The 24,591-nt window shown below is 41.6% G+C and overlaps 1 protein-coding gene across 1 annotated transcript in view; it reads left to right on the plus strand.

The window, feature by feature from the left end:
• Positions 1-910: 910 nt before the first annotated feature.
• Smc4 (structural maintenance of chromosomes 4) overlaps positions 911-24,591 on the plus strand; it is a 30,815-nt gene continuing 7,134 nt past the window's right edge. Inside the window, exons 1-15 of the mRNA XM_090338324.1 lie at positions 911-988; positions 1,685-1,825; positions 2,307-2,485; positions 2,885-3,076; positions 4,554-4,730; positions 11,960-12,124; positions 12,411-12,538; positions 13,244-13,384; positions 14,584-14,734; positions 15,893-16,057; positions 17,231-17,464; positions 18,687-18,872; positions 20,465-20,626; positions 22,747-22,972; positions 23,060-23,139. Coding sequence (XP_090194450.1) covers positions 1,690-1,825; positions 2,307-2,485; positions 2,885-3,076; positions 4,554-4,730; positions 11,960-12,124; positions 12,411-12,538; positions 13,244-13,384; positions 14,584-14,734; positions 15,893-16,057; positions 17,231-17,464; positions 18,687-18,872; positions 20,465-20,626; positions 22,747-22,972; positions 23,060-23,139 — 2,322 coding nt within the window. The 5' untranslated portion in view covers positions 911-988; positions 1,685-1,689. The remainder of the gene's footprint in view (positions 989-1,684; positions 1,826-2,306; positions 2,486-2,884; positions 3,077-4,553; positions 4,731-11,959; positions 12,125-12,410; positions 12,539-13,243; positions 13,385-14,583; positions 14,735-15,892; positions 16,058-17,230; positions 17,465-18,686; positions 18,873-20,464; positions 20,627-22,746; positions 22,973-23,059; positions 23,140-24,591) is intronic.

Here is a 24,591-nt window from a genome sequence, read left to right on the forward strand (position 1 = left end):
GGACACCGAGTTCTCAGGGGGCAGGCCGGTCCACCTCACGGGGCCGCGAGTACAGACACGGCTTCAGATGGCGGTCCCTCCTCCCTCTAACCCATTCCCCATCCTCAAGTTTCCCCACTCGGGGCCTTTCGGGTCAAGCCGAAATCCCCAACACCGGCGAGGACGCTTCTTGGACAGACACGAGTGACGGGGAGGTCGTCACCCCGCGGTTCCAGCGCTGCCAGCCCGGGCGCCGCTGTCCACGCCGTCCGCGTCCGGCTTCGCCTCTCCGCCGCTCCGCGCCGACCTCCCGGCCCCGGTCTCCCCGCCCGGGCCTCCCGACGGCCACAGTCCCTGGACAGACGCTCCACGAAGCATGCGCCCCTCGAGAAAGGAGCCAACGGCGGCTACGCTCCCAAACCCTCTCCCTAAAGCGTCCCGCGTGGCAAGTCTACCTCACGTTCCCGGGAAGCGCTGGCGGCCGTCCTCGGAGCCTGGACCCGTTGTAAGGGAGTCACTTCCAGCCCCGTCACCATAGTGACTTCCAAGCGTCACTCTCGCCCCTTCGGCCCACTTCCCGCGATACTTGCCAGAAATGCGTCATCCTCGCGGGCCCCGCCCCCGGCCCCACCCCTCAGCCAGCCCGCCCACTCCTTAAAGGGCGTCTGTGGGCAAGTGAGCCCGGCCTCCCGCTGTGGTCCTTGGGGGCGGGGCGTTATCTTTCTCTGTGTCATAACTTCCAGATTATTTTTCAAAATGCCGTCGTGTCCACATATAGATCACAAGGGAAAAACATGTCCTCGGTCTAGCCACTTCCTAGAAACTGTCCCCGCCGAGAGCCCGCGCATGCGCGCGAGCGGCCAGAAGATGGCGGTGGCCGTCGCCGCCCTTTTTTTTTTTTTTAAATGAGCCGATCCCAGAAGTCCTTGCGCGCATTTGTAACGAATTTCCGTTCGAGTTTGTATTTTAGGCGCCATTTTCGAGTGGAGGACACGGAGCTAAGGCGTCGGTAGGCGCGGGGAGTGGGGGTGGGGAGCGCTCCGCGGGCACCTCCGGCACCAGGGCGGGCGGGCGGCCGCGCAGGCACGGCGCTCCTCCGGCTGGCCGAGTTGTCACCCGCGGACCTCCAGATCCGTCCGGGGCCGCCTGCAGGGAGGCCTGGGGCGGAGGTGGGAGCGGAGGCCGTGGGGCCGCGGGCCGGGCTGTGCCCCGCTGTCCCCCTCGGCCGCTCCCTGCGCGGAGGCTTAGCGGGGGCTCCTCGCGCCTCTCCCAGGCGTCGCTGCTCCGAGCCAGCCCCGGATCGCAGCCTTTTCCCGGTGACTCCGCCCCGGGCCCCGGACGGACGGACAGCGCCCCGACTGTGCGAGCCCCGCGCGGGCGGCTTCCCTCAGAGCCGGCAGGGACCCCCGACTTAAGAGGCCGCGCCGGCGCGGCTCCCCGAGCCCCTGCCCTCTGGCGTTGACCGTGGGGTCCCGCAGGAAGCTCGCCCGACTCCCCGTCCAGGTCCGGGCGCCGGCGCGCCTGCCCCGGGCGTGGGGACGTCGCAGGTGCCCCGTGGGTGGCCGCGAGGACGGCGCTGGGGTTAGGAGGTCTCCCGCCGAGGGGGACGGGGCAGGGGCCCGGGCCAGCGCACGTCGCGGCGTCCCCGCGTTGTAGCCTGGGCTCCGGGGCCGCGCGCTCACTCGATCCCCGCTCCCTGTCCCAGCCACCATGCCCCGGAAAGGCGCCCAGCCCTCCAGTGCCCGGCGCCGCGAAGAAGGGCCGCCGGTGACCCCGGACGGCGCCAGCAGCGACGCGGAGCGCGAGCCGCCGGCCGGCCGCGCCCAGAGCCCGGCTGTCTCCACAGGTGAGCCGCCGCCTGGGCACCGGAGGGTGGGGACGACCCGTGGCGGCCGAGACTCGTCCCCGGACCCCGAGGGGAGGGTCGGAGGCAATCGTTGGCTGTGAAGCGGCCCGCGCCCTGGGCGCCCCGGCCCGGGGTTGGACCTGGACGCGGCGGCCCGCCGGTGGCTCGGGTGCCGGGCTCTCTGGATGTGAGGCTTAAGTGAATTCTAGGGCAGCGGCTCGTCGCGGTGTGGACCAGTTGCGCGTGGACGCAACTGGTTTCGATGACCTGGTGTAGAATTGTATGCTCGGCGGCAATTCTTTCCAGAATTCATTCTCTCGGTAAAAACCAAGCCGGAGGTCCGTCGCAGGAGATCAGGATAGTGCTGCGGGCCCCTAGATTCCGAGACAGCACCTTCTGAATGGCAGCCGGCACGCGCTAATTGATTGTATTCATGTAGGCTTTCCCTCTTCTCGCCCTCCCATGCCTTCTTTTGACTTAGAGACTGCAGGTGAGGAGGTCGATAACAGAAGTTTAGAAGAAATTTTGAGTAGTATCCCTCCACCCCCACCCCCAGCCATGACCAATGAAGCTGGAGCTCCTCGGCTCATGATAACTCATATCATAAACCAGAACTTCAAGTCTTATGCCGGGGAAAAAATTCTGGGACCTTTCCATAAGGTATTAAAGTTTATTTCAAAAGACTATTGTAATACATCTTCAAAACAAAATGTTTCTGTTTGCCTCCTGTTTTCTGTACACACACTTTCCTTTCCTGTGAGTTTTAACAACGGAGTGAGCTTTCATTATCTGGTATCTTTAGAACCTTGGTAATACTCAAATTCCTTCTCATTGTATGTCTCTGTTTGAGGATAATGTTTTCTCTTAGAATGTTCTATAAAATTCTGGATTCGAATTTTTTACTTAAGGTACTTGGCTTATCATAGAGGAGAAAATGATACAAAAAACACAAATTGTGTATTTTCTACTAGCAAGAACTTTTAAGTGCCTGTAGTTTTTATTGAATTATAAAGCAATTCGATCAACCTTCAACTTAAAAACTATTTTTTTCTTATGCAGCGTTTTTCCTGTATTATTGGGCCAAATGGCAGTGGCAAGTCCAATGTTATCGATTCTATGCTTTTTGTGTTTGGCTATCGAGCTCAAAAAATAAGATCTAAAAAACTATCGGTGCTCATTCATAATTCTGATGAACATAAGGATATTCAGAGTTGCACTGTAGAGGTTCATTTTCAAAAGATAATTGATAAGGTAAGCGTTTTTCCTTCTGTTTGCAACTTCAGATAAGGACAACAAAGGACTTGAATGCATTACACATTTTATTCCTGTTGGCTTAAGTCAGCTTTTTAAAATACATGTGTAATTAAAGCAAAAGAGACTGCTTTCATTACCTCCATGGTCATATTTTCTTTTGGGAGAATGGTAGTAGCTGTTAAGCACAAAACAGGAAAATTTTTAGCCAGGAAATAGGTTGTAAATCACTTGGTAATCGTTATCTTTTTGAAATAAAGCATTGTGAACAGTTTTAGGATTCTAGGTGCTAAGTAGTCATACTTAACTGTTTTGGGTTGTTTTTGGAAATTAGTTTATTACTTCAGAATAAATTGTCTAATCTTCAGAATGTATTAGTTGACTCATTTTATTATCTTTGTTGTGTCATTGTACATTAAATTCGTTAATAGTGGTTTTGTGTGTTTGTGCTATAGAAGAGCTTTTCTTCAATTTAAACTACTGCGATTAAACCCTTTTTGAAATGGGAGGAGGGCAAGCTAATAAGTTTTCTAGAAAGAAAGGTTGTTATAGGTTAAATATACATAGTTCTGATGATATTCTGGGACAGAGGTATCTAAGGATGAATTTATTAGATTAGTTTCATGGTTCAAAAGAATGACTAAAACTTAATTCTACATAATAAAATGAGAAAGTGACTTAGATGCTAGGTTTTCTTTTGTTTGAATATTAAAAGTTTTACACAGCAACAGCTGTCTTAATTTTGCTTCTTAATTCATTCTGTAATATAACTTGGACACAAAAATAGATTGCCAGTAAATCAGATTTTATTCTATTATATATTTATTACATTTGATTTCATTTGAAATTGAGAAGCCATAGCTTCAAAATGACAGCTTTTGAGGGTGAGTTTTTATGTGAAAGTACATTTGCACATGATTTTTTTGTTTGTTTAAATCCAGAATGGGATTGAGATGACTTTTCAGTTCTTTTTACTTTCATCTGATGGTGCATTCTTTACCCACCCAATCCCAGCCCCCAAGAAAAGATCTGACCCCATTATTACTCCCTCCTCTCCTGTTCCTTGGAAAGATGAGGTCGTTTAATCTGTCAGCATGTATTCATTTGGGTGGGTTTGTTCCGGGTGTGTGAGAACTCCCTGTCTACCTTTCTTGTTTCTTCCAGTCCAATATTATTTTTTAGTCTTGTCTGAAGCTGAAGCTTTTGTTTGTTTGCTTGACTTAGTGTTTTGGTTTGGGGCCTTCTTGAGAAAGGAGCCAAGTATATCTATTCGTTCTAAGCAAGGTTATTTTGGAGATCTACTGTTCTCTCTCTCTCTCTCTCTCTCTCTCTCTCTCTCTCTCTCTCTCTCTCTCTCTCTCTCTCTGTTGAAGTTTTTTAATCTATAAACTTGGCTTCAGTATACGGTGAGTGGATCTGTAGCAGATCTGTGACTTAATATCAAGTTGTTTTCTGGTTTTGTTTTTCCTCAAAACAGGAAGGGGATGATTATGAAGTCATTCCTAATAGTAACTTCTATGTATCTAGAACGGCCTACAGAGATAATACTTCTGTCTACCACATTAGTGGGAAGAAAAAGACATTTAAGGATGTTGGAAATCTTCTTCGAAGCCATGGAATTGATTTGGATCATAATAGATTTCTAATCTTACAGGTAAGTTGAGTACGGGCTGCAGAGATTGCCTTTTTACGTTATTTTGTTTTGAAAGAAGCTGGGAGGCAGCCCTCTCAATGGATCCTGCATTCTAGAGTCCTTAAAGTCCTGTAGCAGCACATCATGGTTTACATACTACAGTGAAAATGCGAATCATTATTTGCTGCTCTAGAAACTTAAGGAAGCTCATTGAAAATTAATGCTTTCATTCTCACATGTTTGCTTTGTATTTGGATGCACTGATGTACTTGTTCCACTCTAGCAGCACGTAAATATTGGCGTGATGACTAAGTATGAAACACCAATATTACTGTGCTGCTTTAGTGTGACAGGAATACTGCAACTGTCGTTCAAGTCTGTGTCTCCCTTTAAGATAATCTGTTACCTTTTAATAGACTATCCATTTTCATTTTTATTCTTTCAATATTAAATCTGTATGCTTGGTATTTGATAGTTTTTTTAAGCAATTAATCATCTTTAACTTTCAACACTCAACTTAAACGCTAGGTTGCCTAAATTTCCTCAGATTGGCTTTTGTTTTGTTTTAAATGGCCTACATTATTGAACAACTTCTGTTGTAACCATCATTCTAATCACAATCTCTTACACCTGTTTTTAAGTGGTATGAAAATGAAGTGCCTAGTATATGTTCCTTTTAATTAGAAACTTTTTAGAAATACAAGTACATCCTACGGGCATTGATTGATACTTTCCTTCCCTGAGTCCTTATCTTCCAAAAAAAAAGTTTTGAGTGTAAAATCTTGGCTTTGTTGGTATTTTTAAATTCCTCTTCAAGTACAGCTTTTGCTCCTGTATACTATCTGCAATTACTGGGAAGTATAGTAAGAAAAATAATTTTGTTCCATAATGTAGAAATGGCTGTGAATTACCTATAGGATCTTAATGTCACTGGTTTTAAAACCAAGTTTGCAATCTTGATACTAAATGTCTTGTTGGGAATGACTGGATGTTTGCAGGCTCAAACATTTTACTGTATATTTGTCAGTTATTTTTTCTAAATACTTTTTACATCAGTAGTATACAAGGCAAATCAATACTCAGGAATAATTTTTAATTAATGCACTGTATTAGCAGGTATATTTACAATACTTTTATGACCCAAACGTAATTTAAAGTGGATGTTGGGAAGTCAGTTGCAGATATATACCTAAATAGAATTTGAACAAATATAAATTACACTTTAAGCGTTATAGGAAGAATGTTACATCTATGCAAAAATTTATCAGAAGCAAGTTGACCACATTTAACTTTCCTAAAGCTTCTGTGTACATAATTCAGTAACCCAGGAAGCTAACAACATACTTAATTACCAAACAAATAATAAGAATAATGTATAAACTGTGAGTTTATTTGCTTCTGAAGTGCAGAGTAAGTTGTTATGACTTCAGTATAAAAAACATAGAACCTTTTCTGTGCTCTGAACAAAAATGCCTGAAACATTTTTTTCTCAGATAGTAACTAGAATAAACCTTCAGTTAAAAGGTTCTATCTGGGGCCGGGAGTTTGGCCTAGTGGTAGAGTGCTTGCCTAGCATACACAAAGACCCAGGTTCGATTCCTCGATACCACATACATAGAAGAAAAAAAAAAGCCAGAAATGGTGCTGAGGCTCAAGTGGTAGAGCTCTAGCCTTGAGAAAGTCCAAGGACAGTGCTCAGGCCCTGAGCTCAAGCCCACGACTGGCCAAAAAAAAAAAAAAAGGTTCTATTTGAGGGCCGGGAGTTTGGCTGGTGGTAGCGTGCTTGCCTAGCATGCATGAAGACCTGGGTTCGATTCCTCGGTACCACATACATAGAAAAAAACCAGAAATGGTGCTGAGGCTCAAGTGGTAGAGCTCTAGCCTTGAGAAAGTCCAAGGACAGTGCTCAAGCACTGAGCTCAAGCCCAGGACTGGCACCAAAAAAAAAAAAAAAAAAAAAGGTTCTATTTGAATAAGAGCCTTAACTCATAAGAAAGAAGCAAAACTAGAATAGGTAGAACTAAAGGTACAGTTAACTTCTAGTGACAGTGCAGTGGTTTCTGTTTAGTTTTTGTTTAGTTGTTTTAGCTTTGTCAGACTCTTGACTATTACACTAGAGATTTAAAGCATCTGAAGGTAAATGTGATTGTGTTTTTTTATTTTGTTTCCTTCTAGTAACATTTGTCCTGAAAACTCCTCAGGGCTGGGGAGATATTGTGTAACATATACCAATATCTAAGAAAGCTGAAGACAATGGGGGAGTTGTACAGTAGTGCTTCCTGCCCTAAGAAATCTAGATGTAAAAGTAAAACCTTTTAAGATTAAAAGTCACTTGATTTTAAAATTCCTCAGAGTAAACATTTTTATAGTGCTTACATACCAGCATCATGGGTTTTCCAAGTAATCATCTCTGTTATTTGGATCTGTTCAAGCTTTCATTATTTAACCATTCAAACGACCTGCTAATGACACTATTGGTAATTAATAGAAAGAAGGCTGAGCCTTTCTCTTATCTTTAACCACACATATGAGAGGACAGTTGGGTTGGGAGGATTTAGGAGAATGATAAAAAGGAGTGGCATCAATTGAGACACATTGTACAACTAAAAAATTAGAAGGCAAAAAAAGAGAAAGTAGGACTTTTCACTTGCCACATTAAAAATTGCTATAATACCAGTTAACAAAATAGTGTACTGGCAAAAGCATAAACATGAAACAGTCAATGAAACAGTTGAGAGAGTATAGACCTAAATGTTTACATTTTTATAATCACAGTGAAACTTTGTTATTTTGTATAATTTAAGATGTTGATAAAATGTGAAACTTATTAAACAAATGAAAGGTAATGTTGCTTGAAAAAAAAGTACTTCCTGGGTACAGTGGCTCGCGCCTGTAATCCTAGCTACTCAGGAGGCTGAGATCAGAGGATCGAGGTTCAAAGCCAGCCTGGTACTAAAGAACCCCAGACTCTTATCTCCAGTTAACTTCTAGAAAACAGAAAGTGGAACTTGGCTCAAGGGTAAGGCCTTGAGCTGAAGAGCTCAGGGACTGCTCCCCGGGTGGAGTTAAAGCCCCATGAACAACAAAAAAGTATTAGGAGGGGCCAGGAGTTTGGCCTAGTGGTAGAGTGCTTGCCTAGCATGCACAAAGACCTGGGTTTGATTCTTCAGAACCACATACATAGAAAAAAAATAGAAGTGGTGCTATGGCTCAAGTGGTAGAGTGTTAGCCTTGAGAAAACCCAAGGACAGTGCTCAGGCCCTGAGCCCAAGACTATCAAAAAAAAAAAAAAAATAGGTTATGGTTGACCTGTTATTTCCCTAGAGGAAAGTTACTTTTTTTTTTCCTCTTCACGTGTACTATGTCTTCTTGGAACCCTTTGTCCCAGTAGTAACTGTTTGGCCTAAACAAGTAGGGCTTATTTGTTCTGTATCTTGTTTCATTTCTGATGATAAACTTACTACACTTCATTGGTTTTGCTCCATTAGTAAATGTATCTGCTTTGCATGTGGGTAAAGTTTTATTATATTTTACTAAAGTTCTTAAGGCCTACCACTAGTTGTGTAACTATAATTTTGAATATTTTCAGCTTTGCTTTTCGTTTTTGGTGGTACTGGGATTTGGACTCAAGGTTGGCAGGACTTTTATCACTTGCACACACCCCCAGCCCATTTTTTGCTTTTGTTTTGTTTTTGCCAGTCCTGGGGCTTGAACTCAGAGCCTAGACACTGTCCTTGGAATTTTTTTTTTTTTTTTTTTTTTTTCCTGCCAGTCCTGGGCTTGAGCTCAGGGCCTGAGCACTGTTCTTGGACTTTCTCAAGGCTAGAGCTCTACCACTTGAGCCTCAGCACCACTTCCGGCGTTTTTCTATATGTGGTACGGAGGAATCAAACCCGGGTCTTCATGCATGCTAGGCAAGCACTTTAACCACTAGGCCAAACTCCCGGCCCAGTCCTTGGAATTTCTTAAGGCTAAGGCTCTACCAGCTTGAGCCACAACTCCACTTCTGGCTATTTCTGTGTATTTAGTACCGAGGGATTAAACCCAGGGCTTTGTGCTTGCTAGGCAAGCACTCTGTCACTAGGCCACATTCTCGACCTGTGCTTTAGTTATTTTTCAGGTACAGTTCGAATTTTTACCTGTGGCCTGCCTTAGACCATAATCATACAAATGCCTCCTGAGTAGCTGGGATTACAGGCATGTGTTAGGATACTTTGCCCAACTTCATGTCTTTGTACTATAAAATCTAAGTTAAAGGCAAGGCATGATTCATGCCTGAAATCACAGCATTCAGACAGTGGAAAAGGGAAGATGTCAAATTCTCGACCAAATCTGGACTACATACATAATGAGACTGTCTCAAAATAAATGAATAAATTAGATTTTTTTTTTTTTTTTTTTTTTTTGCCAGTCCTGGGCTTGAGCTCAGGGTCCGAGCACTGTCCTTGGACTTTCTCAAGGCTAGAGCTCTACCACTTGAGCCTCAGCACCACTTCTGGCTTTTATCTATGTATGTTGTACCGAGGAATCGAACCCGGGTCTTCATGCATGCTAGGCAAGCACTTTAACCACTAGGCCAAACTCCCGGCCATTTTAGATTTATTTTTATCTATATTAAAGCGAGGTGCTGGTGGCTCACACCTGTAATCCTAACTACTCAGGAGACTGAGATCTAAGGATCACAATTCAAAGCTAGCCCAGGTATGAAATTCTTTGAGACTCTAATATTGGAAGTGGCACTGTGGCTCACATGGTAGAATGCTATCCTTGAGTTGAAGAGTTCAGGGACAACACCCAGCCCCAGAATTCAATTCCCATAACCGACCCTAAAAAAAACCCAAAAACTGTAAAAGTTTATAAGCATGTAAGATTTTAATGATACAGGAACTACATAGTTTTTTAAACTGTAGTCCTGTAAATATAATTATCAGTAAATGTATAAGTAAATCACACTATCTTTATAATACTCAAAAACCAGCCTTCAATAACAGTAAATTAAAATTTAAAAACTTGTTGTAGTTTTTGTTTTGCTGGTTTGTTTTTAGTTGTTTGGGATGGGAGCTAGAGTGTTACCTGCTAGGCAAGTTGTCTGCCACTGACCGCATCTCAGACCCAGCCAGCCCCTCAAGTTAGGAATAACAGCTGGTGATAAAGGACCTTGTTTAGTATGCTTTATTCAATACAGAATAGAGAAAACTATGTGAAATTCTTCCCCCCTCTCCCCAGCCAACCTTATGCTCTATGTAAAAATTTAACAGGTTTTGTATGAGATTGCTCCAACAAACACTATTTGAAATTTGGAGTCTTGGCAAATTATGTCATTGCTCAAAATGAAAACCATTTATATTTCGTATGGTGTAGATGCTTTTCTGAGAAATACATCTTTGTGCACAGGCTGTGATAGACACACACAGGGCAAGAAGAACAGGACCACAAGAGAGGCTGGGGTCATCTCAAAACCACAGCAGTCCTGACAGTAAAGACAGGTTAAGACCCAGTTCATACTCTGTGGCTTCAGTGTGCTAAGCCAATAATACAGGGACTGGTTAAAATCTAAAATCAAATGTTGTGTGGGTGGAATTGCTACAATTTATAAACTTTTCTTTAAAAATGTAAGAAAAAAACTTACATTAGAGTGAGGAAGTCAGCTTTACATCCTTTTTCTGTCAATGAGTACTTTTTTTAATCCACTTATATTTGTTCTGTGGAGGGGTGATTTCATTGTTATATTAACATGCATTACAAGTGTCCACTCAATCTTACCCTATCATTGGCCTGCCCTCTTTCCCTTTCCCAAAACTGTTTCAAGTTTTATTTAGATAATCAACAGTTTTGAACCTTCTGGAAATGATTACATTATAAAAGAAGCTGTTTTGTATTATATGTTATACAATATCATGTTTAAGCTTCTTTTAAAATGTGATAAACACTTGGTTATTAGCAAGTTTTGCCCTAAATATTTAAGTTCAAATCAAATCATAGACTCTTAGAATAGACATTGCTATGATATTTAAACATGTAATTCTTTTTGCTCTCTTTGCCTTAGCAATTTGGCTGAAAGTAAGGTCATCCCCCACACCTGCCTGTTCAGTTCCAGCATGTAGAGTATACTCCACAGGCAGACTACTTTTGCAAAGTATAGCTGCATTTTGCCTGAACATGTTCAGTCATTTCCTCTGTCAAACCAAATGATTGCCTGGCAGTCAGCCTTAGTTACCTGATACTTTTATATTAAGTTGATCTAAGTTTTAATTATAGTTCAAAATTACTAAATGGATTGCAAACACAAGTTTGGTGTCACATGCCAATGCGGAGTTTTCTGTGGTCATACGATCAGTTGGATTTCTTTCATTGTTTCCATTCCATTTAAGAAAGTTATCTTTGTCAGTTGTAGGGCTTGAACTCAAGGCCCAGCTTCCATCCCTGAGCCTCTTTGTGCTTGAGGCTGGCACTCTACCACTTTGAGCCACAGCTCCACTTCTGTTTTTGAGTGATTAATTGGAGATAAAAGTCTCAAGCGGATTTTTCTGTCCAGGCTGGCTTCTCAAACCATGCATGATCCTCTGATCTCAGCCTCCTGAGTAGCTAGGATTACAAGTGTGAGTCATCAGTGCCTGGTATTTACAGAAAATTCGGAGATTCTATTTTACTATGCTGGCGAAGCCCATCACTTATTGTAGAACTTGTAGTTCGAAGCCTACAGAGAAACTTAAGTATGCACAACTGTACTGAGAGGGAATGGTATTGGCCACTTCTAAGCACATTTATATTCCTTGCACAGTTTAAGTATGAAGGGTCTTACTTTTATGATTATGTTATTAATGATCCTACATCATCAAATTGCTGATCATATCAGTACTTGGCTAAATGGCTCACACTTATAATCCTAGCTACTCAGGAGGCTGAGATCTGAGAATCCTAGTTCAAAACCATCCCAGGCAAAAAAAAGTCCCTGTGAGACTCTTATGTCTGATTATAACCATTCAAACTGGCAGTTCAAATGGTAGGGTTCTGTCCTTGAGCACAAAGAAGCTCAGGGACAGCACCCAGGCCCTGAGTTCAAGCTCTACAACCAACCCAAAGAAAGAAAAATTACATCTTTTGCTTTTGTGTTTCAGAGTGAAATAATTTTTTATGTAAAAGCTACTTGATGAGCATCAGTTATTTGTTACTGTTTGTTAAATGACTATTCTAATTCTCATTTAAGACTTAGCATATACAATGAATGTGGAATATTGCTTATTTTAAAGGGTGAAGTTGAACAGATTGCCATGATGAAACCAAAAGGCCAGACTGAACACGACGAGGGTATGCTTGAGTATTTAGAAGACATCATTGGCTGTGGACGGCTGAATGAACCTATTAGAGTTTTGTGTCGGAGAGTTGAAGTACTGAATGAACACAGAGGAGAGAAGGTGGAGTTTGTTTGTTTTGTCGGTCATAGGGCTTGAACTCTGGGCCTGAGCTCTTCAGCTCAGTGCTAGCTCTCTACACCTTGAGCCACAGCTCCACTTCCAGTTTTCTGGTGATTAGAGATTAAAGTCTTACAGACTTTAGAGCTTGGGCTGGCTTTGAACCACAATCCTCAGATCTCAGCCTCCTGAGTAGCTAGGATTACAGGCATGTGAAGTCTGGTTTTGATATACTTTATTCAGGCTACATAAAAAAAAAATATATAAAAATGGTTTTGTTTTGTTTTAGCTAAACAGAGTTAAAATGGTGGAAAAAGAAAAGGATGCTTTAGAAGGAGAAAAGGACATAGCTATTGAATTTCTGACCTTAGAAAACGAAATATTTAAAAAAAAGAATCATGTTTGTCAATACTACATGTAAGTACTTTAATCCGTATTTTAACCATTTGTCAAAGTGATTTTTCCTGTACTAGCAAAAAGTTTATGTCATTTGAAATGATAGCTTCATTAAATTAAGATGGTGTACTTCTTGGTATTAAACTTTGAGAAGCACCTTTGCAAATGTTTTATTATACCTGATTTATTATTACTTTCCATACACTGTAGTTTCCTCAGACTAGGGGAACACCACTCCCCTGTGGGTTCCTGAAACCTTTGAGAAGGCCAACCCCCAAGTGTATGTTGTTCCCTTACGTGCCTGCCTGCAATGGCACATGGAAAGGTAGTTCCTGTCCTGGATCTTGGTCCTTGGGCTTCAGCACTGTCACCTTGATACCTCTCCATGGAAAACCATGACCAGGGTGCCAGAGATCACAATTGAAGTAGGGGTCTGGGTACATTTGTGCATTCCCAGTATGTAAACAAAAGCAATTACAAGTACTACATGGGTTATTTCTAGAACTTACCATCATAGATAATACATTACAAATTGAAATGAAAGATTACTTCAAGAATAGTTAATTTTTTCTTTTTTTTCTTTTTTCCCAGAGCTGAGAACTGAACTCAGGGCCTTGCACTTGCCAGGCAAGGGCTCTTCCATGGAGCTAAATCCCCAACCCCCAGTTAATTTTTCTAAAACAGTTTCAGTTTTTAGAATCTCCTTTTTTTCCCCCATTCCTCTAGTTACGACCTGCAGAAGCGAATTACTGAAATGGAAACTCAAAAGGAAAAAATTTATGAAGATACCAAAGAAATCAATGAGAAGAATAACAGACTAGCTGATGAAATGAAAGCTAAGAATAAAGATGTTAAAGATGTAGAGAAGTAGGTATTTTGGAAAGCAATACAAGTATTTAGATTGTTAATACTATTGAATGTGTGTAAATTTAATTCAAGGACATACTTAAGGTACTTTTGCCAGAATGTGATATGGTCTCGTTTTTGCCCAAAAAGAAAAAGGCACAAAAAAACGAACCTGTGGCTCATGCCTGTAATCCCACTTACCCAGGAGACAGTTCAAAGCCAACCCAGACAGGAAAGTATATGAGACTTTTTTGTCAGTCATGAAGCTTGAACTCTTATTCAAGACTAGCACTCTACCACTTTGAGCCTCAACTCCACTTCTGCTTTTCTGGTGGTGAGTTGAAGATGAGACTTATCTGTCTGGTCCCACTTCGAACTGTAATTCTCAGATTTCAGAAACCAAGCCCAGCCCTGAATTCAAGCCCCACAACCAACAGAAACAAACTGTTGCAATACATCGAGCTCATTACAGCTTATGTGACCAAGTCAAGCCTTAAATACTGTAGTATGAATATGTCACCCCCTAGTGGCAAAATATAATTGCAAAACTAAAAATGTCATATAGGTTCACCTTTGACTCTCTCCCTTTCTCTCTCCCCTTCGCTTTCTCTCTCTGTCTCCCTCTCCCCTGAGGCTTGAACTTGGAGCCTTGATACTGTCCCTGAGCTTCTTTTGCTCAAGGCCAGCGCTCTGCCACTTGAGCTACACCACTTGAAATTTTTCGGTGAGTTTATTGGATATTAGAGTCTCATAGACTTTCCTACCTGGGCTGTCTTTGAACCACAATCCTCAAATCTTAGCCTGAGCCGCCATCACCCAACAAACACTTTTAAAAATTCACAATTGTGACTTAGAATAACCCCAAATCTACCTCTTAAGTAGATTCAATTTCAATTTTAATCATGACCCTACTCTGCCCCTGTTGAATGACACCAGTATCACTTATCTGTGAGTTTCATTTTAATTTTTATGCTGCTTACAATCACAGTAACTAGAAAAATGTCAAATATTTCCTTCCTAGATAGAAAGGCAAATAAATTCTATCATAACAAACATGTTTGTGCTTGTTACTATGGGGAAATCATCCTGGAAGATAGAAATGATTAAGACCCTGTGTAAAAGTTTGGGTATATTTATACACGAAATGTCCCGGAAGGGTCTTTAGCATTGCATTGAATAAATCCCCAAAATAATGACTAACAATTTACTTGCTTTACTAGGAAACTGAATAAAATCACAAAATTTATTGAGGAGAATAAAGAAAAATATACACAGCTAGATTTGGAAGATGTTCAAGCTAGAGAGAAATTACAACATGCTAAAAGTAAAGCTAAAAAACTAGAGAAACAACTTCAAAAAGATAAAGAGAAGGTAAGTGTTGGTTCTCCAACAGAATTTCCTGTCTGCATATCAAATCTTTATTTTTATTGTACCCACAAGTGTGTTTGTCCTATTGCCTAAGAGAAAAGTGAATTATCACATCTGTGAACGATGAACAGATCCTCTTAAGGGAATGGTTTGTGATTGTGGATGTTGAATGGTTTATCTGTGAATGTTATTTTGTCCACATGAGGGATCTTTGGACACAATAACTAGGGTTAGAACCTAGAATATTATGTTGTTGGGAAAACATTAACCAAATCAGTCATTCTCTTGGTAGTGATGATAATTTTCCCTTTTAATGTAGTATTTGGGAATAAGGAATCACAGCAAACATGAGAATGCTCATAATTTACAAAGGTTATCTGTTCTGTAGTCAAAACAAAATCATGTTTGGATTTTGATATAGAGAAACCTAGAAAACTAGAGCCAGAATCTTCCCAAGTAACTTGGGGGTGCTATGTTCATAATTTTGTCAGACTGGTAAATGAGACATCTAAATCCCGGCTGTATTAAAAGGCTTTCTTCCACTAGTGACTTGACAGTTGCAGGTGAAGTATTACCATGTGTTCACGGTGTCAGAGTGCTAACAAAGTTGTGTGAGGACTCTTTCTAGGACTAGTCCATCAATAAATAATAACATACGTCTAGGAGTGACCCCTAAACTGCACAGCCAAGTCAAGTGCCCGCATACTACACAGTACTAAGTGTAATTGATTAGCCCAGAAGGTACTAATGGGATAAAATAGTATACAAGGGTGGACTTCATGTGACATTTTCACGGGTGTATATAAGTGTGTGTGTTGGTACTAGCACTTGAACACAAGGATCACATGCTGAAGCTTTTTCTTTCACAGCATGCACTCTGCCTTTTTGGGGGGGGGGCGCGGTAGTCCTGGGTCCTGGGTCTTTAATTCACGGTCTGAGCACTGTCCTTGAGTTTTCTCAAGGCTAGCACTCTAACACTTGTGCCACAGCACCACTTCCCGCCTTTTCTGTGTATGTGGTACTGAGGATCGAACCCAGGTCTTGATGCATGCTAGATAAACACTTTACCACTAGGCCAAACTCCATGCCCTTTTTGTGTGTGTGTGTGTGATGATCAAGTTCTGATAATATTGTGAACATTACTTTGTCTTATAATCTCAGGCTGAAGAATTTAAAAGTCTGCCTGTCAAGAGTAAGAATATCATCACTGAGGCAACAGCGAGAAGCAGTTCCCTTGAGAAGGAAAAGGAGAAAGAAGAAAAAAAGTTGAAGGAAGTTATGGACAGCCTAAAACAGGAAACTCAAGGGCTTCAGAATGAAAAAGAAGTAAGGTTCTTTGATTATTGTTGATTTGGGTAGCTGTATTTCAATTTGGAGACTTGGGAGGATTGCTCATGGACTTGGGGGACTGGGTCCTGTTCTTCACTTTTTGCTCAAAGCTACTCATCTACCAATTGAGCCAGAGCTCCACTTCTGGGGTTATGGTAGTTGGACACAAGTTTCTCAGTCTCCTGAGTAGCTAGGATCACACTACTAAAACCTAAATTGGTTACGCCAGGTGTAGTTGGAATGTGCCTCTGCTGTAATTCCAGCTACTTGAGTAGCTGAGGCAGCAGGATTATTCAAAGATCAAGGCCAGCCTGGCCTTATGTCAAAAAGTTGGTCTTTTGATACTGGTCTTTTGATACTGATATTCCATTGAGACTCTTCCCCCATTTTTTTTCTATTCTCCCATTTGAGAAAATGAAGCGGGACGCAGTGGCTCACACCTGTGATCCTAGCCACTTAGGAGGCTGAGATCTGAGGGTCAAGGTTCAAAGCCAGCTTGGGGAACAAAAGGACCTGAGACTCTTATCTCCAATTAACCTCTAGAAAAAACGGGAAGTGGGGCTTGGCTCAAGGGTAAGGTGTTATCTTTGAGCTGAAGAGCTCAAGGACAGCACCCAGACCCAAGTTCAAGTTCCAAGACCCACCCAAAAAAAAGGCATCTAGAAATGCTAGTTTAATGACCTGCATGGAGGTCCACTGCTGAAGTCAGCCCTGACTTGGAATGTGGGTGTGTCCTGAGCATGCCGGACAAAAATGGAGCCTGTGTATTAAGGTGGTAGTAAATAACACAATAAGTCTATATTCTATCACAAATGATAGTGATTGCCACATTTGCTTCATAACATGCAGGTGCGTAGTCACATGTGAGTAATCAAAACCTGTGAGTGGTTCTTATACCTAATAATGTGAAAAGAACCTGAAATATAAACTTAGACACAATTACTCCTCTTTATTTTAAAATGTCCATCAATGAGCAGGCTAAGATCTGTTTCACAAAGCTTTTGTGACATCAGCACATTGACAACTAGACATAAATTAACCTCCATTTGTAAGGATTATTTCTCTGGTGGTAGAGTCTTAGTAAATTGACTTCAAAACTATAGGATACTCATTCCAGTTTAGGTTTAAAAGTGAATATATTCCAGATTTAACGCATTCCTATTTTAACAGAGTCGAGAGAAAGAACTTATGGGTTTCAACAAATCAGTAAATGAAGCACGTTCAAAGATGGATGTTGCCCAATCGGAACTTGATATCTATCTTAGCCGACATAACACTGCAGTGTCTCAACTAAATAAGGCAAAAGAAGCCTTGGTTACAGCTTCTGAAACTCTGAAAGAAAGGAAAACTGCCATCACAGACATAGAGGCCAAGCTCCCTGAAACTGAACAGGAGTTAAAAGAGGTAAAACTTTGTTTTCATATTTCATTTTGAATTTTGTGCAGTTTGTTGTAGGGTTTTTTTGTTGTTGTTGTTTTTGTCAGTTATGGGGCTTGATCTCTGGGCCTGGACCCTGTCCCTGAGCTCTTCAGCTTCAGGCTAGCACTCTACCCCTTGAGCCATAGTACCACTTTCAGTTTTCTGGTGATTAGTTGGAGATAAGAATCTCACAGACTTTAGTGCCTGGGCTGGCTTTGAACCTAAGATTACAGGCGTGAGCCACCATGCCCAGCTTACTGGTTTTTTGTTTTATTTTTTGTGTTTTTTAAAATATCAGTGCCTGACATGAAGAGCATGCAGGTGACTATTTCATTCCATGTAACCAGCATTTCATAGGTTTTATGCAGTATGAATTAAGACTGTTAAACTACCTGGGCCGCGTGCTGGTGGCTCATGCCTATCATGAGATCTGAGAATCACAGTTCAAAGAAACTACTTGGGCTTGTGGCATTGTTCTAGTTTGCTGTTTTGTTTTGTTTTTGTTTTTTTGCCAGTCCTGGGCTTGAGCTCAGGGCCTGAGCACTGTCCTTGGACTTTCTCAAGGCTAGAGCTCTACCACTTGAGCCTCGGCACCACTTCTGGCTTTTTCCTATGTATGTGGTACCAAGGAATCGAACCTGGGTCTTCATGTATGTGGTACCAAGGAATCGAACCTGGGTCTTGGTGCATGCTAGGCAAAGCACTCTACCACTAGGCCAAACTCCTTTTTGTTGTTCCTCTCTCCCTCCCCCTCCCCCTCCCCTTCTCCTTTCTCTCTCTCTCTCTCTCTCTCTCTCTCTCTCTCTCTCTCTCTCTCTCTCTCTCTCTCTCTCTCTCTCTCTCTCTTTATCAAACAACATACAAAATAACCACAGTTAGTTCCAATCACTAATAACTGGGATCCAACTCCCCAATCTGCTTTAAGGCAAAACGTGAGAATTAGGGCATGCTCATGCATACATGCTGCTACAGTTTTCCATAACCAGAGCACCTAAGTCCAGAGGACGTTCCTAGAACCACAACTGCCTTGTATCTTTGTATTGCTCTAAACTAGCAAGAGACCCATCAGGTGTTATCTTCCAAGCCAGCCCCACGTTACAATGTGGAAACTCAGTTCCATATGTCTTCATTACTGAGGCATTGTGATGAATGTTGGACCATAGTTAGGAGTTAATGCCCTTTGTTCTCATGTTCTTTACACTTTTAGAAAGAAAAGCAATTCCAAAAACTTACACAAGAAGAAAAAAACCTGAAGAGTTTGGTTCATGATCTTTTTCAAAAAGTTGAAGAAGCAAAGAGTTCCTTAGCAATGAATCGAAGTAGGGGGAAAGTCCTTGATGCCATCATTCAAGAAAAAAAATCAGGCAGGATTCCAGGAATATATGGAAGATTGGTAATGTAGATTTATTTGGGAATGACTTAACATTTCTCTCAAAAATGATGTAAATTGTAATCTTACCCTCTTAAGTATATATTAAGGGACACTTATTTACAAGCATTTTTTGTTTAATTCGTTTTGAAAATTTTGCAATCATTTTGTATATAGCCTAAAAAACTATAGGAGTTGGTAAGCAAGCTTAACTCTTACTGGTTATTAAGGAGCTGTATAGAAGGGTTACAATTCTGTAAGTCAGGTAAGGTTCCCCCTCCTGTCCCTACCATAAGTTACATATTTCATTTCTTATATATTGTATACTGACTTCCATGGCTGTGTTTGCACCTCTTCTTCCCCAAAGTAATAGTAACCACAACAAAGAGAAATTTTCTTTCCAAGCCTGGAATTCTTTTTGATAAATAGTATTTTAGATGTTCAGAGGAGTTACATTTTTTTTAATTCCTTCCCTAAGATAAGCCTCCTTAAGTCTGTCTTATGTGTAAATGCATAGAGCTCTGTATAAGTTACCATGTCCAGCAGTATTTTAGATCTTGCTACCACACCACATATGTGGGAAAATGTGCTGTTTTTCTCTATCATCCCACTAAAAATAACATAGTAGCAAACTTAATTTAAAAATTGGCCAGATGTCATTCTTGCCTATATTCCCACCTACCTCCTGGCAGAGCCAGAAAGATCACAACTTGAAGCCAGCTTAGGAAAATGCTTATAAGATCTTTTCTTAACTAATAAGTAGTCATGTTCTGCCGGGCCATCATTGTAGCTTCTTCAGAACATAAATAGGAAGCTCTTGGTCCAGCCCTCCCCAAGTACAAACAGTAGACCTTACCCCAAAAGTGAGTACAAAAAGGCACAGGTAAAGTGCACCTGATGAGCAAGTAGTGTTAGGTCCAAAGTACAATAACCAATAGCACTTAAACAGGTCCTTTTTTTTTTTTTTGCCAGTCCTGGGCTTGAGCTCAGGGCCTGAGCACTGTCCTTGGACTTTCTCAAAGCTAGAGCTCTACCACTTGAGCCTCAGCACCACTTCCAGCTTTTTGCTATGTATGTGGTCCCAAGGAGTTGAACCCAGGTTTTCCTGCATGCTAGGCAAGCACTCTACCACTAGGCCAAACTCCCGGACCCAGAAGTACATTTCTGATTAAGTGGTTGATTGATTGACAGCTGTTTGATATTTTAGGTTTAATAACATACTGCGGGGTTAGAGTAGTGGTTTAGGGAAGTCAGCAAATGATAACTAATATAGGTTAGAGCTCCTGAGCCTCAAAAAGGAAGGACCCTGGGGCCTGAATGTAGTAGCAAATCAGCACCTGGCCCTGTTCATCTTCTGCCCTGAGGGCTCTGTAAGCTGGGAGAGTCAAAGGAGCCATTAGTGCAGTGGTGAGTCAGTCTAAAGATGGAAACGGCTGGAATAGTAGGTAGAAGTTAGATTCTGTATGTAGTATCAATGATACAATGTATGTGTTTTGGTTTTTAGTTAAAACTAACACTGAAAATCTGACTAGTAATGGAATGGGTCCTGCACTTTTACCTAATTCTTTCTAATTTCTGGTTGGTTTGTTTGTGTTTCAATGCCTCTTCTTCTTAAGGGTGATTTGGGTGCCATTGATGAAAAATATGATATTGCCATTTCATCCTGCTGTCATGCCTTAGACTACATTGTTGTCGATTCCATCGACACAGCCCAGGAATGTGTGAACTTCTTGAAGACGCATAACATTGGAGTTGCTACCTTCATAGGTCTAGACAAGGTGGGTATTCGTGATGAGCTGCCTGTATTAAAGTGAAGCACAGTGCTAGATGGACTCCTTTGGACTGGAGCTTCTCTACCACTCAGTGAACCATCACAGGTCTTGAGAATTGCTTTAGGTTCTGGTTTAAATGGAGTACCTCTTCTAAAAAACCCAGCGTTAGAGCTTCCTCCATTGTGTGGACCAGACCTAGCTTCATCAGTAACCAGGTTTTCCTTAATAAAATTTTATTCATGAGGCAGGAAGTTCGGCCTAGTGGTAGAATGCTTGCTGAGCGTACAAGAAGACTCAAGTTTGATTCCTCGGTACCACATACATAGAAAAAAACTGAAAACGGTGCTCTGGCTCAAGTGGTAGAGCTCTAGCATTGAGAAAGCCCAAGGACAGTGCTTAGGCCCTGAGTTCAAGCCCCAAGACTGGCCAAAAAAAAAAAAATTAATTCATACTAAAGGTAGCTGTGATTATAGGAGTAATTCACTAAAGTATTCAGTGGATTTCAGTAATCATGGGGGTTTTCAGCTGTGGCCACTGTCTTGTAGACCATTTCATTCGGATAGGCAGTATCAGTAACTCAACCCCAACCCTACCTTACAACCACTGACTTGCTTTTGGCTAGCTTTATACTTTCTAGTGACCTCATACAAGTGGAATCATATAATGTATAGCCTTATGTAACTGGCTTTCATGTTCGTCTACTTGGTGGCATCCCTTTTCCACATAGTATTTTGCTGCATAATATTTTTTTCTTTTTTTTTTAATGTATATTTGCAAGGTTGTAGGTGCATTACTTTTCACACATTGATACCCCTTCTCATGTTTTTGACATTTCCCTCCCCCCACCCATATTATTCTATTCTGAATTGTATATGCCACATGCATTTTTGATTGCCATCTGTTGATACGCATTTGGGCTGTTTCCACTTGGGATTGTTTTCAAAGTACCACTAATACAGATGTGTACATTTGTGTGTAAAAATGATTTGAAGTTCTCTGGGGGCTTGGGCACCTAGGAATAACAGTGCTGGGTCGGGTTATTTTGTTGTGGTTGGGTTTTGTTTGGGCATTCCTGGGAACTGAGCGCTGTCATTGCATTTTCTCAAGGCTAGCATTCTACCACTTGTGAGCCACTCACCACTTCCACCTTTATCTATGTATGTGATACCAAAGAATTGAACCTGGGTCTTCATGCATGCTAGGCAAAGCACTCCACCACTAGGCCAAACTCCTGGCACCACATTTCATTCTATAACTGTTTTCCACAGTGACTACTATTCCCACCTGCATGGTAAGGTTTCCAGTTTCTTCACACCTTTTACAGAACTTGATATTGTGCAGTCATCTTTTCTGTGTATGCTGCCTCTAGGGCTTGAACTCAGGGCCTGAGCACTGTCCCTTAGCTTATTTGCTCAAGGCTAACAGTACCATTTGAGCCTTAACTCTACTTCTGGCTTTTTCATGGTTAATTGGAAATAAAAGTACCATGGACTTTGCTTCCTACTTCAGCTGGATTTGAACCATGATCCTCGGATCACAGCCTCTTTGAGTAGCCAGGATTACAAGTATAAGCTACTTGTGCCCAGCTACACAGTTGTTTTAATAAATGCAAAGTAATGTGCTTGTACCTTTTGCATTTTCCTGTTAGTCATTTGCCTTCCTTGGGAAAATGTGTTTTTTAATTCTTCATACTGGTAAGTTCTAAGAATTCTTGACATCCTATACATAAACCTGTCAGATTAGACTTGATAAGTGCGATCCTCAGATCTCAGCCTCCTGAGTAGCTAAGATTACAAACAGGTATGAGCCACCACACCCGGCTTGATAAGTGCTTTATAAATACTACCTTTTGTATCTCTTGTACTTAATGGTGGCCTTTGAAACAAATTTTTTAATTTTGGTAAGTCTGTAAGAGTTTTCTTCTATTTTATTTAGATTTGTAACCCATTTTGAGCTAATTTGCTTTTAGACTACTATTCTGTATAGAAATATAATCTAATAGCTTTTCAATGCTGATTTCTTAGTACAAAACTATGATAATGTATTAGAATCATAAAAAGAAATTACCAGTTTTTAATTACATACATGTATTTTTGTTTGTTAACTGGTTTGTTTTTAACTTTTAGATGGCAGTGTGGGCAAAAAAGATGAGCAAAATTCAAACTCCTGAGAACACTCCTCGGTTATTTGATTTAGTTAAAGTAAAAGATGATGAAATCCGCCAGGCCTTTTACTTTGCTTTGCGGGATACCTTGGTAGCTGACAACTTGGATCAAGCCACCAGAGTAGCCTATCAGAAGGACAGACGGTGGAGAGTGGTGACTTTACAAGGACAAATCATAGAACAGTCAGGTAAGACCAGTGTCTTCCTCCCGTGAATGTGCTCTCCCTGCTCTTGCTAGGCTACACCTTTCAGACCCCTGTCTCCCTGTTCTCTAGGCACAATGACTGGTGGTGGAAGCAAAGTGATGAGAGGGAGAATGGGGTCATCGCTTGTTCTGGAAATCTCTGAGGAAGAGGTAAGCATACACACCTGTCCTTGCACCTTTTTTTTTTCTTTTTTTTTTTGCCAGTACTGGGTCTTAAACTTGGGGCCTGAGCACTGTTCTTGGCTTTCTCAAGAGTATTGCATTCTATCACTTGAGCCACAGCGCCACTTCTGGCTTTTTCTGTCTATGTGGTACCAAGGAATCAACCCCAGGGCTATGTGAGCACTCTACCACTAGGCCATGCTCCCACTCCCTGTGCACTTGTTTTTAAACATGTCACAAAATGGGAATGTGACTTAGTGGTAGAGTGCTTGCCTAGTATGCATGAAGCCCTGGGTTCAATTCCTCAGTACCATATAAACAGAAAAAGACAGAAATGGTGCTGTGGCTCAAATGGTAGCATGCTATCCTTGAGCAAAAGGAAACTCGGAGTCAGGGCCTAGGCTCTGAGTTCAAGGCCAGGACTGGCCAAAAAAAAAAAAAAAGGGAAAAAAAATCCTTTCAAAGTATACTGTACTGAAAATATGCCAGATTTGAAATCAAGGTGATTTTTTTAACTACATAAGTGACTGATAGCTTTTTTCTTTTTCTGCCAGTATTAGAGTTTGAGCTTTTGTGCCTGGTACTGAGTTTTTTTACTTAAGCTTGGCACCTTCCGTTTGAGTCACAGCTCTATTTCTTAGTAGTAAAAGTTTTAGTGGAGCCTTAGAAAGTACATGCCCTAGATGAAAATAGAACAGTAAGACCTGTTGAAATTGTTGTAAGAAGCAGGGGGTGGAATGGGTGGGATGATGGGAGTACATTATACACATGAGAGAAAAAGCCATAATGACACTTGACCTGCCCATTATACAACTATGTATGCTAATAAAACTGAGGAGGGACTGGGAGAGACGGTAAAGCTCACGTGCTCAGAGTACCAGTGTTTGCCTCAGTTACCACATTTAAATATGGATAATCTCATAATTCAACTGTTGACTTATTTGACATTTAAGTGGAATTATTATTATATTGTTTTTTTCTTTCCCAGTATATTTCTTTAAGGTAATAAATGTAGCAACATTTTATTTTGCAAAACTGAAGCTAGGGTATAGATCAGGGATAGAACACTTGCCTAGCATGTGTACCCTAGCCCTACAGAAAGAAAAGGGGGGTAAATGTTCTTACATGTCCTAGATAACTTTATTCAAAATATGCCTTAATTTTTCCCCCCACATATTTAAGTGAATGCTTGTCTTGATTGAATGGTATGTGACTTGATAAGTTGGTTTTTTTCGGGGGGGGGGGTCATGAGGCTTGAACTCTGGGCCTGGGCCCTGACCCTGAGCTCTTCAGCTAAAGGCTACTACCCTACTCTTTAGCCAGAGCGCCCCCCCCCCCAGTACCCATTTTCTAGTGATTAATCGGAGATAGGAGCCTCACGGCTTTGTAATGAAGCCCTGGCTGGCTTTGAACCTTTATCCTCAGATCTCAGCCTCCTGA

Source organism: Megascapheus bottae, chromosome 1 (assembly GCF_031878675.1).
Source record: "Megascapheus bottae isolate mThoBot1 chromosome 1, mThoBot2.hap1, whole genome shotgun sequence".
Classification (NCBI taxonomy): Eukaryota; Metazoa; Chordata; class Mammalia; order Rodentia; family Geomyidae; genus Megascapheus; species Megascapheus bottae.